We start from the raw sequence: 15846 nt of genomic DNA, 5'->3' as shown, positions 1-15846 counted from the left end.
AATTTTATTTGTACAAAATGAGTTGACGCAGGAAATGATGGTTGAAAATGTTTGTTTGTGCTCAAGTCTACGTATACGGCTTTCACAAAATCTACTTTTATTTATTTATTTATAAATTTGTTCTTTATGTTTAGAATATATATTTTGTGCTATCATGCCATGTTGTTTCTTTTTGCTAAGATAATAATTGCAGGTAACATCTGGATGCATTTTTTATTATTGTTGTTTTGTTAATAAGTTGAAGGTGGTATTATTAAACAAAAGAAAAGGATAAAGTAGAAAGGTGAAAATCTTGAAAGTTCATTTCATAATAGTGATAATACGGAGGGATTTTTATATTTAAAATTATTTCATTACTCCCTCTGTTCCAACGAAAGCGGTGCGTATTTCTTTTTGAGTTGTTCCAACAAAAATGGTGTATTTCATTTTTTGATAATAATTTTACACTACAAACAATGTGACATCACACACCTTTACACACTTTTACACTACAATCTTATTCTCCTTAAACTCCGTGTCAAAAAGAAGCGCATCGTTTTCGTTGAGACGGAGGAAGTACTTTTTTCTGTTGTTGTTAGTTTGTCGGATTCTAACCCAGTAACATGACATAAATATGCTCATGTGGCATAAATATGACTACACAAAAAATAGAAACGCCGTATTATTGTTGAGCTGAATGAAAACAATGTCATTTCTGTAACATACAATTAAAAGTCCTTAATCTCTTTTATCCCTATTTCGTGTTCTCCTTCCTAATTATCTTATTGAAATTGCAACAACAAAATATTAAATTCCTTCGATTCTTCTTGTTGAAATTTCTGTTGCTTTCGAAATACTCCCTTCGTTCCGGCTATCTTGAGACCTTTTTTTTTGTATGAAAATTAAGAAAGTAGTGTTTTGTTTATAGGGGGAAAAATGAAAAGGTAAATAAATGGTAAAATTTTTGCCAAATGAGAAAATGTCTCAAGATAGATGGAACGCCCAAAAAGAAAACTATCTCAAGATAAATGGGACGGAGATAGTAATAGCTACTTAGCTACACAACAACAATTGCTTTTGAAATTGCAACAACTCTAAGTAGGATCTGGCCAAAAAATGAACGAGATGATAAAATAAGAAAATTTTAATTTTTACGAAATTTTAATATAAATTTTAAGATTAATGTAGAAAATGAAAATTGTGATAAAATTCACTAATTTACATGTAATTAACTCTATTTTTAACTTTGAAGTCGTCCATGTTATTTATAATTATGATTTTAATCCTGAATCAGAATGACGTCACTAGTTTTTGCAACACGTGTTGAAACTATTTCTTTATAAACAATTATACATATATACATTGATGATGTCGCCTTCGACGCGTGCTGACTTCTACTTCTACATCTTCTAATTTTAATTTGGGGGTTGTTTCAGAGCGTGTATAATTTCGGATTATAGTGCATATTTTTTTTGCAGTCATCCAAGATATGAAGATGTTCTAAATAATTTATTTTTATGGTTATAATCTATAAATATATAACACTATGACTACGTGATTGATGATTTTAAATATTTTATTTTATTTGGATTCATGTGAAATAATTTAGAACCTCGATACATGTTCACAATGTGAGGCCGGGTGTCACACAAATTATTTACTAGTATAGTATATAATAACTAGTAATGACTCGTCGAAATTCGAAGAATCTATTAAAATATAAAATTATAAAATTATTAATACATTTTTTATTTCATGAATTATTTTTTTATAAAAATAGAGAATTTAATAAAATTATTTTAAATAAGTAAAAAAGTTATAATATTTATTTCAAATTGACCTAATTTAAATATCTTATAAAATTTATATGTAAGCAGAATTTCGATTCAAAAAATATTAAAAGAGAAATTGGAACAATTATTTGAAACGTATCTATATTAGATGTCTGTAGTTGAAACCAATAATTAAAAAATAAGAAAAAAATAAATTAAATAATATCATTAATGACTTAAACTTTAAAAATTTGAATAAATTATTAAATTTGCAATTACCTCAAAATCTATCGAAAATTTCATCATACAACACGTTAGTTGTTGCGTCTTGCATATGACATATTTTTTTCGTGACTTTTGAGATTGCCATGTAGAATTGTCCATAGCTAAGAATAGGTTTCGACAGGTATACATTTAAAAGAGATTGTCCATAACTTTTATTTATTGTCGACATAGCAAAATAAACACTCATAGGGAATTGCCTTCTCTGGAACATAATTGAAAATTTAGTGAAATGCGATGAAATCGTAATCATTCTAGCTATAGAAAACTTATTGTGCTCATTTTTTTTTTCCTGAAATGAGTTTCCATTCACTTACGTGTTCCCCAAGTTGAGTTACTATTAGCCTGGAGCTCATTAGATTGATCATATATTTGAGAAGCGTGATTATGCATGCCTCTTTCAATTTAATCTCATGATTTGGCAATCTTGAACACTTGATCGTGTCGAGATATTCAACCGAGAACACCTGTTCGTCAAGCTCAATTTATCCATCTTCTTTGCAAATATTGTCTGAACTTAGATAAACCATTTCTTTAATATACATTGGAGACATGACGTAATCATTTATCGTATCAATCATCTCATTAATTAGTGGGGGCCAAAATAGCTCTATTCTTAAACAATTATGTACCAAATCCATTATTAATTATGTTATGGATATAAATAAATTTTTCTTGAATTGTGGAATATTAATATAACAATTTTTAGATATTTCATAGTTTTTAGATATTTAATGGTTTTGTATATGGAAATTAATTAAAATTTAGAAAAAGAAAAAGAATGAATGAGAATTGAGGAAAATTAGAATGAAATGATTATACGACATCACATAGGATATAATTTATTTTGTTGAAATACTAATATAATGATTTTTAGATATTTAATAGTTTTTAATATATCATAATTTTTAGATATTTAATGATTTTTAGATATGGAAATTGATAAAAAAAAATTTAGAAGAAAAAAAAGAACGAATTAGAATTGAGGAAAATTAGAATGGAGTAATTGGAATGAATGAGAATTTATAATCAGTCATCTTCATAAATGAATATTAGCGGATAGTTCATCGGAAGATAGAAATGACTAAATTCATTCAACCGTATAAATTCACCAGTGCTCTTTTGAACAATGAAATCAATTTATTTATATTTGAAGGAAAAAATGTTAACAATTGAATTTAATAGTTATTATATATATATATATATATATATCATATATATATATATATAGGGAAGAGTTCAATTAAAAACCATTTTTATTGTAAGAACTTAGAACTAAATTAATTATTTTTTCATCTTAATGGATATGATTAAATCCTATTCCAAAGGTTTTTTTTTTTGTAGATTTAATAATTAAGAATACTTATCTAGTTTTGCATTTTGTGATCAACTTTGTTGCGATTTTTAAGGGATCTATAGTCTTTTTCTATAGTAGTTTTTTATTCCTAATATACAGTAGGTATTAGAGGCAAATTAAAATATATTAAGTATTATTGATCAAAGGTATAGATTAATGTTCTACATTTTTATCTTAAGGATGGTTTTTATTTTAACTCAATTGAAGTATTATATACGTTGAAACCTGAATTGGTCTGTCCATGAAGTCGAAGATAATTTTTTAGGGAATTTAAATAGAATTAATAACATCAAAGTCATATATATTAAAGTATATCATGTACATTTTAAATTGAAATTTCAACGTTGGATATCATAAAGTATAATATTACAATAATCATTACAACCTCAAAATTACAAATACTTATGTATTTTATATTTTTCGTGTAAGGATATAAATAAAATTTTATTGATCAGTGGAATATTAGTATAATGTTTTTTAGATATTCAATAGTTTTTAGATATATAATGATTTTTTAGATATTTAATAGTTTTTGGATATAAAAATGATTAAAAATTAAAAAAATAAGAATGAATGAGAATTGAGGAAAATTAGAATGGAGTGATTATACGACGCCACGTAGGATATAATTTATTTTGTTGAAATATTTATATAATGATTTTTTAGATATTTAGTTTTTAAATATGTCATGACTTTTAGATTTTTAAAGGTGTTTAGATATAGAAATTGATTAAAATTTAGAAAAAAAATAAGAATGAATGAGAATTGAGGAAAATTAGAATGGAGTGATTATACGATACCACGTAGAATAAGATTTATTTTGCTCAAAATTACAAATATGTATGTATTTTCTATTTTTCGTGTAAGGATATAAATAAAATTTTATTGATCAGTGGAATCTTAGTATAATGTTTTTTAGATATTCAATAGTTTTTAGATATATAATGATTTTTAGGTATTTAATAGTTTTTGGATATGAAAATTGATTAAAAATTAAAAAAATAAGAATGAATGAGAATTGAGGAAAATTAGAATGGAGTGATTGCACGACGTCATGTAGGATATAATTTATTTTGTTGAAATATTTATATAATATTTTTTTAATATTTAGTTTTTAAATATATCATGATTTTTAGATTTTTAATGGTTTTTAGATATAGAAATTGATTAAAATTTAGAAAAAAATAAGAATAAATGAGAATGGAGTGATTATATGATGCCACGTAGGATAATATTTATTTTGCTTTAATATATATATAGATTACGGGTAGAAATAATAATTTTTAAAAAATTTCAGCTGTTGAAACTCGATTATTAGGACTGGTTATCAAATTTATAAATTAGAGTTACATTTGAAATAATGATAGGTAATTAGGACTGCTATTAAATTGCATCTAGCTTTTAAATGACTATAATATAAATTCTTATCGCTTGTATTGGCAGTTAATAATGGTTTCTGCAACTTGTTTTAAAAGTTGTAATCTAAAATCGTCTTTTTCTTCTTACAATTTCAAATGGAGCTTTAGATTATTGACTTCTTAACCACACAAAATTAAATGGGTAAATTGCAACAATTGCTCGACGTATTGATGAGATGTGCAATCGAAACCTCGGACAAAAATAATTAAGAAATTCTTATTTTTCAAAACTTTACGAGAAAAATAAATCAATTGATCAAGAATTTGGTAACATATGACTTTATTAAAATTTTGTATTGCAATGGCCAATGGGAAACATCTTAAGCCACCTGACCGATAAATCTGCTCAAGATATTCCACTACTATAACTCCTTTTGATTTGTCACTTAGCTACCAATATTATTATAATAAAGTCGTTTTAAATTATAGAGGATAATATTATTATTAGTCAATAAAATTCACCTACGTGCTAATAATCATTAAATTAAATTAAATCTTAGCTGTATAGAAATCATTACACATTCATGTGCTAGTCGAGTTTCATATTGTTTTCAGACGGCAACAATAGTTAAATTTAGCTCTGTAACGCATTATAACAACCATATATGAAGAAAAATAAAAATAATGTAGAATATTCGAAAAATCTCCCCATATTTTCTAGGTTTAATTTGCATTATAAGATTTATTTAATACAATTTTATTTCGCATGCACTACGATTATAGTGCGCGTATTTTATTCTTGAATAACAATAATGTGAATTTTTCCGTGTCACTCGAAAATATAAAGGAAAAATAAATTAAAATGATTAATTCGAAACTGATTAATATAGAAGCCTTGCGAATTTAATCACCTTTATTCATTATGAGAAATTATTATTGCTACACTATTTGACTTAAAATATGGAAAAAATTTAGGCATATTGAAAAAAATGAGTCATGCGTTGACATTGTTAAAAAATAAAAATATAGAAATAGTTTGGTTGCAAAATAGGACTTGACTCAAAATGCCATTTTTTTCATTATTATTATTATTATTATTATTATTATTATTTGCCAATTGCTGTAATCTTTGTGTATAATATTGCAACTTGTGTTGACGGGTATGTTAGTTTTCCTACTGAAATCTGAAAAAGAAGCCTAGTTTCAATGGCAAACATCACAAATTTTCAGTAAAATTTATAAAATAATAATCAATTCTTTATCTGCAATTTTCTATTTCTGACTTTGTGGACCTATAAGTTTTTAAGTTCAGTTCAAAGGACTAAAATTTAATTCAGTAGTAACTAATTGTTCGTCATATTTATGAAAAAAAATTCAACATAACGCCTAGCAAGAGAGAGAAGGCAGTTTTATAAGAAAATGTCTTCTTATATTGTACAAATTAAAATACAAATATGGGAGTGTGCGTGTGTTGGCGTAATGGTAGAAGGTTAATGCCTAAAACCTTGAGGTACTGGGTTCGAATCCTTCGTCGTACGGTCTTTAAATTTCTTGTCCAAGACCTAAGGTACTGGATTCGAATTCTCCGTCGCGCTGTCTTTAAATTTCTTAATTTATTTACTTATGTAATTTCTATATATATATTTATATAAGAAAATGTTCAATAGAGATAAGTAAATGTTGAAAGAAGGGAGAAACAATTTCATCCATTGATCATGATCCATCGAACGGTCAATAATTAAGATTAAATTTTGTGTCCAAATTTTGATGAACATATCCATAATTGTGAAGAACATGTCAATAATTTTTTATTAACTGACGTATTTGTTGAAAATATGTATTTGTTGAAAATCTCGCACTCCAGAATTCAAACCCCAAACGTTTAATAAAATTATTGGTATGTAGTTGATAAAAAATTATTGACATGTTATACGGGCGCTTCTATGATTTGAAAATTTAATTGAGTTCTTTTGTGAATGAATCGGAAACAATTTATAAATTAATACAATTTTTTTTTTAGGAAATAAATTAATACAAATTGTTTCTAATGTTTAAAGTGTATTTAGCAGGATTTTTTGTTGAGTAAATTATTCATCAGCCCGAATTTACCTTCAATATACTAATATTAGAAAATAAAATGCATAGAGAAAATAAAAAATCCTGCTGTAGTTTGTTTATTCAAATTACTAATATAAAAAGTATCGTATTTAATTGGTCCACTATAGTTTTAGAATATTGACTTGACCCTACTGTGTATCAATGGTGATAAATGATAAATAGAGCTCGTAATTCCAAATTCATGTTCTTTCTCAGGGAAGTGTCGAAGAAGCTTTTTGACTGGTAAATTAAAGAAAAATTGAGTCAAGAATTCCATATACTATGTATGTGTAAAAGAGACACCAAAAAAAGTTTTATCCAAGTTAAAATAAAATAAAAAACAAGATAATAATAAATTATTATTATTATTATTACTACTACTACCACTACAAAAAAGCGCCGATTTACCGGCAGGATTTACCGGCGGCAGGCTCGCCGCCGGCGATCACCGGCGGCTTTCCGACGGCGGTGCTGCCGACCCGTATTTTTTGAATATATGGCGATGATACCGGCGGCAAAGTCACCGCCGGTGATCACCGGCGGCAACGCGGCCGGTAAATATTAAGGCCGCCGGGAATTTTATTTTTTAATTTTTTTTATTATATTTAGCAGATAGCGGCGGCAGCTGCCGCCGGTGATTAGCGGCGGTAATTTGCCGCCGGTAAAAATAGTGCGGGTCGGGCTTTAGCGGCGGTAATGGGCCGCCGCTAATTTTAAAGCCCAAAATCGTGCCCTAACCCTCTCTCCTCCAGAACAGATCCCTCCCCCCTCTCGCGCCTCCAGCCCCCCTGCCCCCCCCCCCCCACCCTGCCCTGCCGCTGCCCTGCCCTGCTGCCGCCGCCTGTCGCCGTCGCCGGTCGCCGCCGTCGCCTCCGTCAAGGTAAGCCCCTCCTTTCCTTCTCTCTCTCTGTCTCTCTCTCTCTCTCACCCTCTCATCCTCTCTTCATCTTTCTCCTCCTAATTGCAGGCCAATCCTGCCGTCTCACCGCTCCTGCCACCGCACGGTTCCGCCGTCAACTCCTACGGTACACTTTCGTTTTTAATAGACTTTTATTTATTTGTTTATTTATTTATTATTTATTTGTTTGATTAAAATTAACATAATTCTAATTACTTTATAGGATGTTTAAAGTATGATAAATTGAAATTAATTTGGTAATTAGATACTTTATAGGATGTTTAAAGTATGATTAATTGAAATTAATTTGGTAATTAGATTAATTATGAATTGATTTAACTGTAGTTACTTTATAGGATGTTTAAAGTATGATTAATTGAAATTAATTTGTTAATTAGATTAATTTTAAATTGATTTTCTGTTTTGGATGAAATGATATGTTATTATATATTGTGGGATAGATTTAATCAATTTCTTAAGGATCTTCTCCCTTTGGGATAGAAATTGATTATTTCTTAAGGATCTTCTCCCAACAAATGATTGTGTTTGCTTTTATTACTTTATTTTTTTTATTGTTTTATATGTTATTTTATTATTGTTTCGACATTGGGGGGCCGGGTAGACCTAGTATAGGTTTAGTAAATTAGGACCACTATGGTCACTATAGTTGCTGGTAGAGTCGAGCACTTGGTAGTTAGGATAGTGGGGTTATGCTGTCGAAATTTTCTTAGATTCAAGTAATTTATTGTATTTGATTTATTTTTATTCTCAATTAGAATTTGCAAGAATGAGTGATAATCGATCGTGGATGTACGCGAGATACAATGATCGTGCTGCATTTGAAACGGGACTTGAGAGTTTCCTCGAGTTTGCGATAAATCAAACAGCGTATACAGATGGAATTGGTAACATTAGGTGCCCGTGTAGGAAGTGTAAGAATAAAGTCTTTGCATCTGTACCTACAGTCAGAGAACATGTTACTAGGCGTGGATTTGTCCACAATTACACGAACTGGTGTTATCAAGGGGAAGCACCAGTGTATATGCCAGCAGAACATACTATAATGGATGAGGATGATGGGTCATACAGTAATTACCAAAGGATGGTGCATGATCATGCTGGACCTAGTAATTATCAAGATCCTCCAAATCTTGAGGAGCCGCCTAATCCTGACGCTCAACAAATTTATGACATGTTGAACGCAGCCGATAGTCCTCTATACCCAGACTGTGATACTTACTCACAGTTATCCTGGATGACACAGATGATGAGCATAAAGGTTGAAAATCACATGTCAGAGAGATGTTTTAATCAGATATCTGAGATGGTTCAAAAGGCTTTACCGAAGGATAACAACTGCCCTGACAGCTTTTACAGTACGAAGAGAAATCTGCGCGGGTTGGGTTTGCCAGTAGAGAAGATTGATTGTTGCGTTAATAACTGCATGTTGTATTGGGGGGACGACAGTGAGCTAGAGAGTTGTAATGATGACCCAGAAGACGACGACCAATCGTTGACATCTGATGACGCCAGTAATGATGACGACGCCAGTAATGATGATGACAGTAGTTGAGGTTATTTGGCAATGTATTTGTTTATACTTGTTATTCATGTGTGATTAGAAACTTCCTGCAATTTACAGACTGTCTATACTTATCTTAATCAATTTCTGTGACATGAGTGTTATTTTGATCACTGTATACAGGTTGTGTCTATACTTATTTGAATCTATTTGAAATAGGTACCATGTCTCATCGTAGAGGATTGTTGGGGTTTGGTAGTCGGTCTTCTAGGCCTGAGGCACAGTCCTCCTCAGGCTCTGGGCCGTATATTTCCGCTACTCCAGAGTCTGGTTCCCCTCCACAGAGCGCTGCTGCATCTGGGTCTAGAAGGCCCAAAGGCAAATCAGTGGCGCAGATTAGGGCTGAGTGTGTTAGGCGCGACGGGAGGATCCTCTTTCAGAGGAATACTGTTGGGTGAGTATTTTTATTTAAATCATTATTTGTCTATATCAAGTAATTCTTTAAATTATTTTGATATATTGGTACAGTAAGTTGATCGAGCCCCCGGGGATCTCCACCTGCTGCACGAACTCGTTTAAGAGGATTCCGAACCCAGGCGGGTACACGTGGAAGTTAACTCCGCCAACGGTGCAGGAGTTGTATTTTGAGGAATTCAAGGTAAATGAATTTCTACTATATATAAATTTAGCATTATATATTGTTAAAATGTTATATTAATTTCACCAATATATTCAACAGAAAGAGTTTACTTGGGACCCTGAGGATGAGGCTGATGTGAAAAAAATGTGGTTAGAAAAGGCCCGCAAAAGGTACAGTGACAACATGAGCGAGTATAAGAGACTGCTCAAGCAGAAGACCGAGGCAGGGGAGATGATGGAGACACCGCTGGGCATGTCCGACACCTTTTGGACGGGACTCAAGGCATACTGGGATCAAGATGAGGTTAAGGCCGTTTCTAGGCGCGCACGTGAGAACCGATACTCTGAGCCAGATGGAGTTGGTACAGGGATCAGTCGGCACGTTGGAGGGTCTCAGTCGAGTCGTATTCTGCAGCAGAGTCTGGTTAGTAATTATCGATTAAGTATTTATCTAATAAATATAAATATATATATATATATATATATATATATATATATTACCTTATTTTTCTTATATAAATGCATGAACAGCTCGTGGATGGTGAAGTCCCCCCAACTGCATCTAACTACAGCACTTTCCTCCGCCTACACATGTACGCAGATGGAACTTTTGTGTCAGAAAAGGATGCCAACCTTGATGTAAATGTTTAAGTTTGAACAAATATTAGTAATACATAGTAAAATGTATTTATTTTATAATAATTGTGTATTGTTATGTATGAATTAGGCGGAGATTCATCGTGTTGCCGCTGAGACAGGACGAGAGGACCGACTCGATGAGGTCTACTTGGAGCTCGTACGTCCCGGTAGGTCACGACTGTACGGCACTGGAAGTGCTGGTGTGAGCCAGTTCAGTAGGGGGTCTACCAACAGTACATGCTCTTCCCAGATGTCTCAGCGGATGTATGAGACTCGGATCTCCACACTGGAGGAGCGTCTCCAAAATGCTGAGGAGGATAGGGCGGCCCAGGAAGCAGCACGTGAGGCCGAACAAGCAGCACGTGAGGCCCTTGAGCAGCGGATGAGTCAGTTAGAGGAGATACTGAGGCGGTCGGGTCAGCTACCTTGAGCATGATCACTTCTATGTATCTATATCATGTTGAACTTTTTTTTTATGTTATGTTTCTGAATAAACACAATTACACTTGAACTTTGTTTAACATTTGTGTTTTGTTGAACAATTTAATTGTTTTATGTTTTCAAATCGTTCTATTTATTGTGAGTGAATTCAAGGTATGCAAATGAATTCAAAATATATTATAATTACAAAATGAAAATACTTATATTCTATAACGTAGATTGATAAAAAAAAATTAATAACATATTGATTAATAAATAGATATATTGTTTCGACATAAAAATAAAGACATATATGCAAATGAATTCAAAAATACATTAAAACTATCAAATTAAAATGCTTATGATTAATAAACTATATTGATAAAAATAATTTAAAAAAAATTTTAAAAAAAATTAAAAAAAAATTAAAAAAAATTAAAAAAAATTAAAAAATAAATTAAAAAATAAATATTTATTTGTCATAAAAATACGGGCGGCACGAGACTGGTCCGTAATTAACATTACTTGGATATAATCTCCTCATATTCAAATGTTATGAATATATGATATATATTGTATATTGAAATAGCCTTTAAATGATTTAATAGGCAATAGATATATCAATTATACGAGTGTTCTCTACTGGGGACAATTCAAAAGGAACTTCAAGGTTAAGCGTGCTTGACTTAGAGCACAACTAAGATGGGTGACCCACTGGGAAGTTCGCCTAAGGTTTGAAATATTGTATAAATACGAAAATAAAATAAATAAAATAAATAAAATAAATACTTTAAATAAATAAATAATTTAAATAATTAATTAATTACCGGCGGCAATATCCCGCCGGTAATTGGCGGCGGCAAAGGGCCGCCGGTAATCCCCAAACATCGACGACCATCGGTGTAGTGGTGGTGATCACCGGCGGCAATGGTACCGCCGCTGATTACCGGCTGCATATAGCCGCCGCTGATTACCGGCGGCAATGACCGCCGGTAAACATTCGGGAAATCACCTGAGCTTCCCGAGAAACTCCACCGGCGGTAGGGCCGCCGCCAATCTCCGGCGGCTGAGCTTCGCCGCCGGGATTCACATCTCCGACGAGATATATACCGGCGGCAACTTGCCGCCGGTAATGCCGCCGGTAATTGAATCGTCGGCGGCCGTCCCTTTTTTACCGACGGGAAATGCCGCCGGTAATCACTTTTTTTTTGTAGTGTACGACGACAATACTACTTAAAAGATGATCGTTAAAAATGAGGATTCGGTAGTTATATATATTACTCCCTCCATCCCTCAAACATCTTTCTCTTTTCTTTATTTTGGTCTGTCCCCAAAATATTTTTTTAATTTATTTTTGGAAATAATTTCATTAACTATTATCCTTACAATCTTTATTTTTTGTGGGACTTATTATCTACTATCAAATACTCAACTAACTTTTATTAAAACACATGTCACACTCCCTTATCGAAATTAGACATCATGAATTTGATGATTGTTTCTATATTTAACGACCAGTTTTTCAGTTGTTAAACTTTAACGACTGGTATTTCTGTCGTTATAAAACAAGATTTGGTTGAAACCATTAAAATTTTACGACAGTTCTCATGAATTCATGATTTGATGAAAATCATTCATAATATCTATTATCAGTATTTCAAAAGTGATTATTCTTACAAAATTTGATACACCAATAATATAAACATTTCATATTTTTTTTAAGAATAATTTTATTATAGTATACATGATTATACTTTATTTATTTGGATATAAGACAAAAGTAATTTTTAAATGAAATTCTTCAAAACTATGATAAAATTCATGTATTTTTGTTTAAATGATTTAAATTCATAAGTCTCACGTAGGTGGGTCGGTGGACGTGTACAATTAAATCTATAACTAGATAATACATGTGATATTTAATAAAACCCACTAATATGAACATAGATAAATAGTCCAGTGGGAGCAATTCTTGCCAACCTGTCATCCCAAAACACTAATTCCAGAAACATCATGGAAACCCAGTTTGGGCTTTTTGAGGCCAAAATCAACTCTTCAATGGCCTCACTTCAAACAGTTGAAACACCAACTTTAGTTTCTTCACTAAACCATTTTTCCAAGTCAAGGCAAGAATTGCAAGGACCCATGATGTAAGAAAATGACAACATGAATCCCCTTAGCTTCTCCCACAATATATATCCCACTCATTCAAACCTCTGTCTTGCCATAATCATTTCAAGATGGGAATCAAAAACAAGGCATTGAGATGGATCATCCCATCTTGTCTGAAAGCCAGAATCAGCCACAAAATGGATTCAAGAATCCATGTGACAATCCACAACTCAAATTCAAGAATCTCTCTGTCCGATATAAGTGATCCTGGGTCGCCTCTCTGCCTCAGCGACCTCTCAAACTCCAAATTCGCATCGAATCTGCACATCTTCACCCTCTCGGAGCTCAAGATCATGACCAGCGACTTCTCCGCCGTCAACTTCCTGGGCGAGGGCGGCTTCGGCCCCGTGTATAAGGGCTTCGTCGACCCCAAGTGCCGCCCGGGCCTCCACCCGCAGCCCGTCGCCGTGAAGCTCCTCGACCCCGACGGCGATCAGGGCCACAGGGAATGGCTGGTCAGCGTCCTTTCCTACACGCACTCACACACATTTTCCTACATTAATTAGTACTTTTCTAACATGTGTCTGAAAACAGACAGAAGTAGTGCTGCTGGGTCAGCTGAAGCACCCCCACCTCGTGAAGCTGATCGGATACTGCTGCGAAGACGAGCACAGGCTGCTCGTCTACGAGTACATGGCGCGAGGCAACCTCGACAACCATCTCTTTCGAAGTAAGTTTACATTTTGTTTACATCTCGTGTTTCAGTTGAAGTACTGATTTCCCCCGGCCCCCTCGATCCACAGGATACGCGTCGCTGGCATGGGAAACGAGAATGAAGATCGCGCTCGGCGCTGCAAAAGGCCTAGCGTTCCTCCACGGCGAGGAGAAACCGGTCATCTACCGCGATTTCAAGACCTCCAACATCCTCCTCGACTCTGTAAAATTCATACTCTTAATTTCAACATTAATTAATGTGCAATTAATTTGATCATCATAGTGTATTTTTGTGGAATTGTAGGAGTACAACGGGAAGCTCTCCGACTTCGGGCTGGCCAAGGACGGGCCGGAGGGAGACGAGACTCACGTGTCCACGCGTATAATGGGCACCCACGGCTACGCAGCGCCGGAGTACATCATGACAGGTGAAGAAACCAACCTTGTATTGTAAAGATAAAGATAGCCATAAACACAATTGAACCTACCCTCGGTCGTGAATTTTATTATCTTTTTTGTATAGTAGTGGCTACTTTTTTATTTGTACTATTTTATTAGTTAACTTTATAAGAAATTAGTCCTAGACAATAATATGGCCTCTTTTTGTTTTAGGGCATTTGACAACAAAGAACGACGTATACAGCTTTGGAGTAGTCCTGCTCGAGCTGCTAACTGGGAGGCGAGCCATGGATAAAAAACGGCCTCCCAGAGAGCAAAACCTCGTGGATTGGGCAAAGCCCTACTTGAAGGATCACCATAAGCTCGATGTCATAATAGACCAACGCCTCGAGGGGCAGTACTCGACCGAAGGAGCTAGGAGGGTGGCTGCATTGGCTCACCAATGCCTTAGCCACTCCCCAAAATCCAGGCCAACTATGAACCATGTGGTCAAGATCTTGGAGCTTATCACCCAACTAAGAGACGTGCCCTTTGTTTACATCGCGCCTACAGAAGGTAAGGCGGATGCAAAGATCAATGAGGAAGATGAAGACGAAGATGAAGGGAAGGCGAAGAAAGAGACGAGGCGAAAGCAAAGGAGGAAAGGCTATAGGCACAAGCATCCCATAAGGGCTCGTGGTGTCTACACCGATACTCATTTGTATAGAACTTACAAGAATGAGATGATTAGTGTAGGGATTGAAGGGAGATAGAAGTTGGAAATGAAAAAAAGAAAATGTTGATTTTGATGTACATTTGATTGTTTAGTGTGTTGTGTAGATTTTTTTTTTCTTCTTCATGGCCTTTTTGGTTGTTGAAAGATTCAAGAACTTTTTATTTTTGATCACTTTTAAGGTTGCCTTTTTTGTTGTTGAAGCTATTGATCTTGATCAGCTAGTGTTTGTGTTTTGCAGACATGTTTCCTTGAGAGATGCAGTATTAACCTAGTACATTAATTAACAGCATCAATATCACAACTTTCCTCTTCCACTAATTAATCGCTTACCTCCTTTTGCATCCAATCATATTTTTAACCAAAAGTATAGGGTAGTTTTCTTCAATTTTGGATTTTCTATTGCCTTCTAGTGTGATATCTCTTATTGCATTCGTGTATAATTGACACCTGATACAATATTAAAAAATTACGATTTAGAGTTTAATATAGGAAAATAGACACTCTAATAAAGGGCAAATCAAAATTCTTAAAATTGACACATGTCCTTCATATATAAATGTTGCATAATTTACAGTATAATTAAGATCTTAAATGAATTTCGAACTAAATTATTTAGGACTAATTAGGAGTAGAGTTATAATTAGCATAAATTTCAATATTTCGAAAGTGGGGTTGTAACACCATGAGGAGACTTGTGCTGCTGAAAAAAAAAAAACAAAAAAATTAAACTAGTTTTCAAGTGGAAACATGTTGGCTCACATCTAGAAATTCTGCGACTTGGGAAAAAATTTAAATAAATTTTTGTCTCTTTCTTCATTTTACCGTCATCAGCTTATCTTGAAAAATTGTAGCACTAGGAATGTATGACTTGCGGTCATCTATGTTGAAATTAAAGTTTTGGTTGTATACAATTTCTCAAATTAAAGCATCATTTTCTGAGGAA

The 15846-nt window shown here is 33.3% G+C and overlaps 2 protein-coding genes across 2 annotated transcripts; both read left to right on the top strand.

The window, feature by feature from the left end:
• The first annotated feature begins 7566 nt into the window (after positions 1-7566).
• Positions 7567-11098, top strand: LOC131004143 (uncharacterized). Its single transcript, XM_057930753.1, has 7 exons — positions 7567-7725; positions 7813-7870; positions 9485-9719; positions 9794-9923; positions 10005-10328; positions 10436-10543; positions 10632-11098. The coding sequence occupies exons 3-7, from the start codon at positions 9490-9492 to the stop codon at positions 10971-10973; spliced, it is 1134 nt and encodes a 377-aa protein (XP_057786736.1). The 5' UTR covers positions 7567-7725; positions 7813-7870; positions 9485-9489; the 3' UTR covers positions 10974-11098.
• A 1872-nt stretch (positions 11099-12970) lies between these two features.
• LOC131004142 (serine/threonine-protein kinase RIPK-like) lies at positions 12971-15074 on the top strand. Its single transcript, XM_057930752.1, has 5 exons — positions 12971-13590; positions 13670-13805; positions 13879-14012; positions 14094-14217; positions 14402-15074. The coding sequence occupies exons 1-5, from the start codon at positions 13204-13206 to the stop codon at positions 14938-14940; spliced, it is 1320 nt and encodes a 439-aa protein (XP_057786735.1). The 5' UTR covers positions 12971-13203; the 3' UTR covers positions 14941-15074.
• Positions 15075-15846: the final 772 nt, after the last annotated feature.

Source organism: Salvia miltiorrhiza, unplaced genomic scaffold (genome assembly GCF_028751815.1).
Source record: "Salvia miltiorrhiza cultivar Shanhuang (shh) unplaced genomic scaffold, IMPLAD_Smil_shh original_scaffold_326, whole genome shotgun sequence".
In the NCBI taxonomy this organism is placed as follows: domain Eukaryota; kingdom Viridiplantae; phylum Streptophyta; class Magnoliopsida; order Lamiales; family Lamiaceae; genus Salvia; species Salvia miltiorrhiza.
Note: the sequence above shows the minus strand (reverse complement) of the source record. Positions and strands in the feature narration are given on the sequence as shown.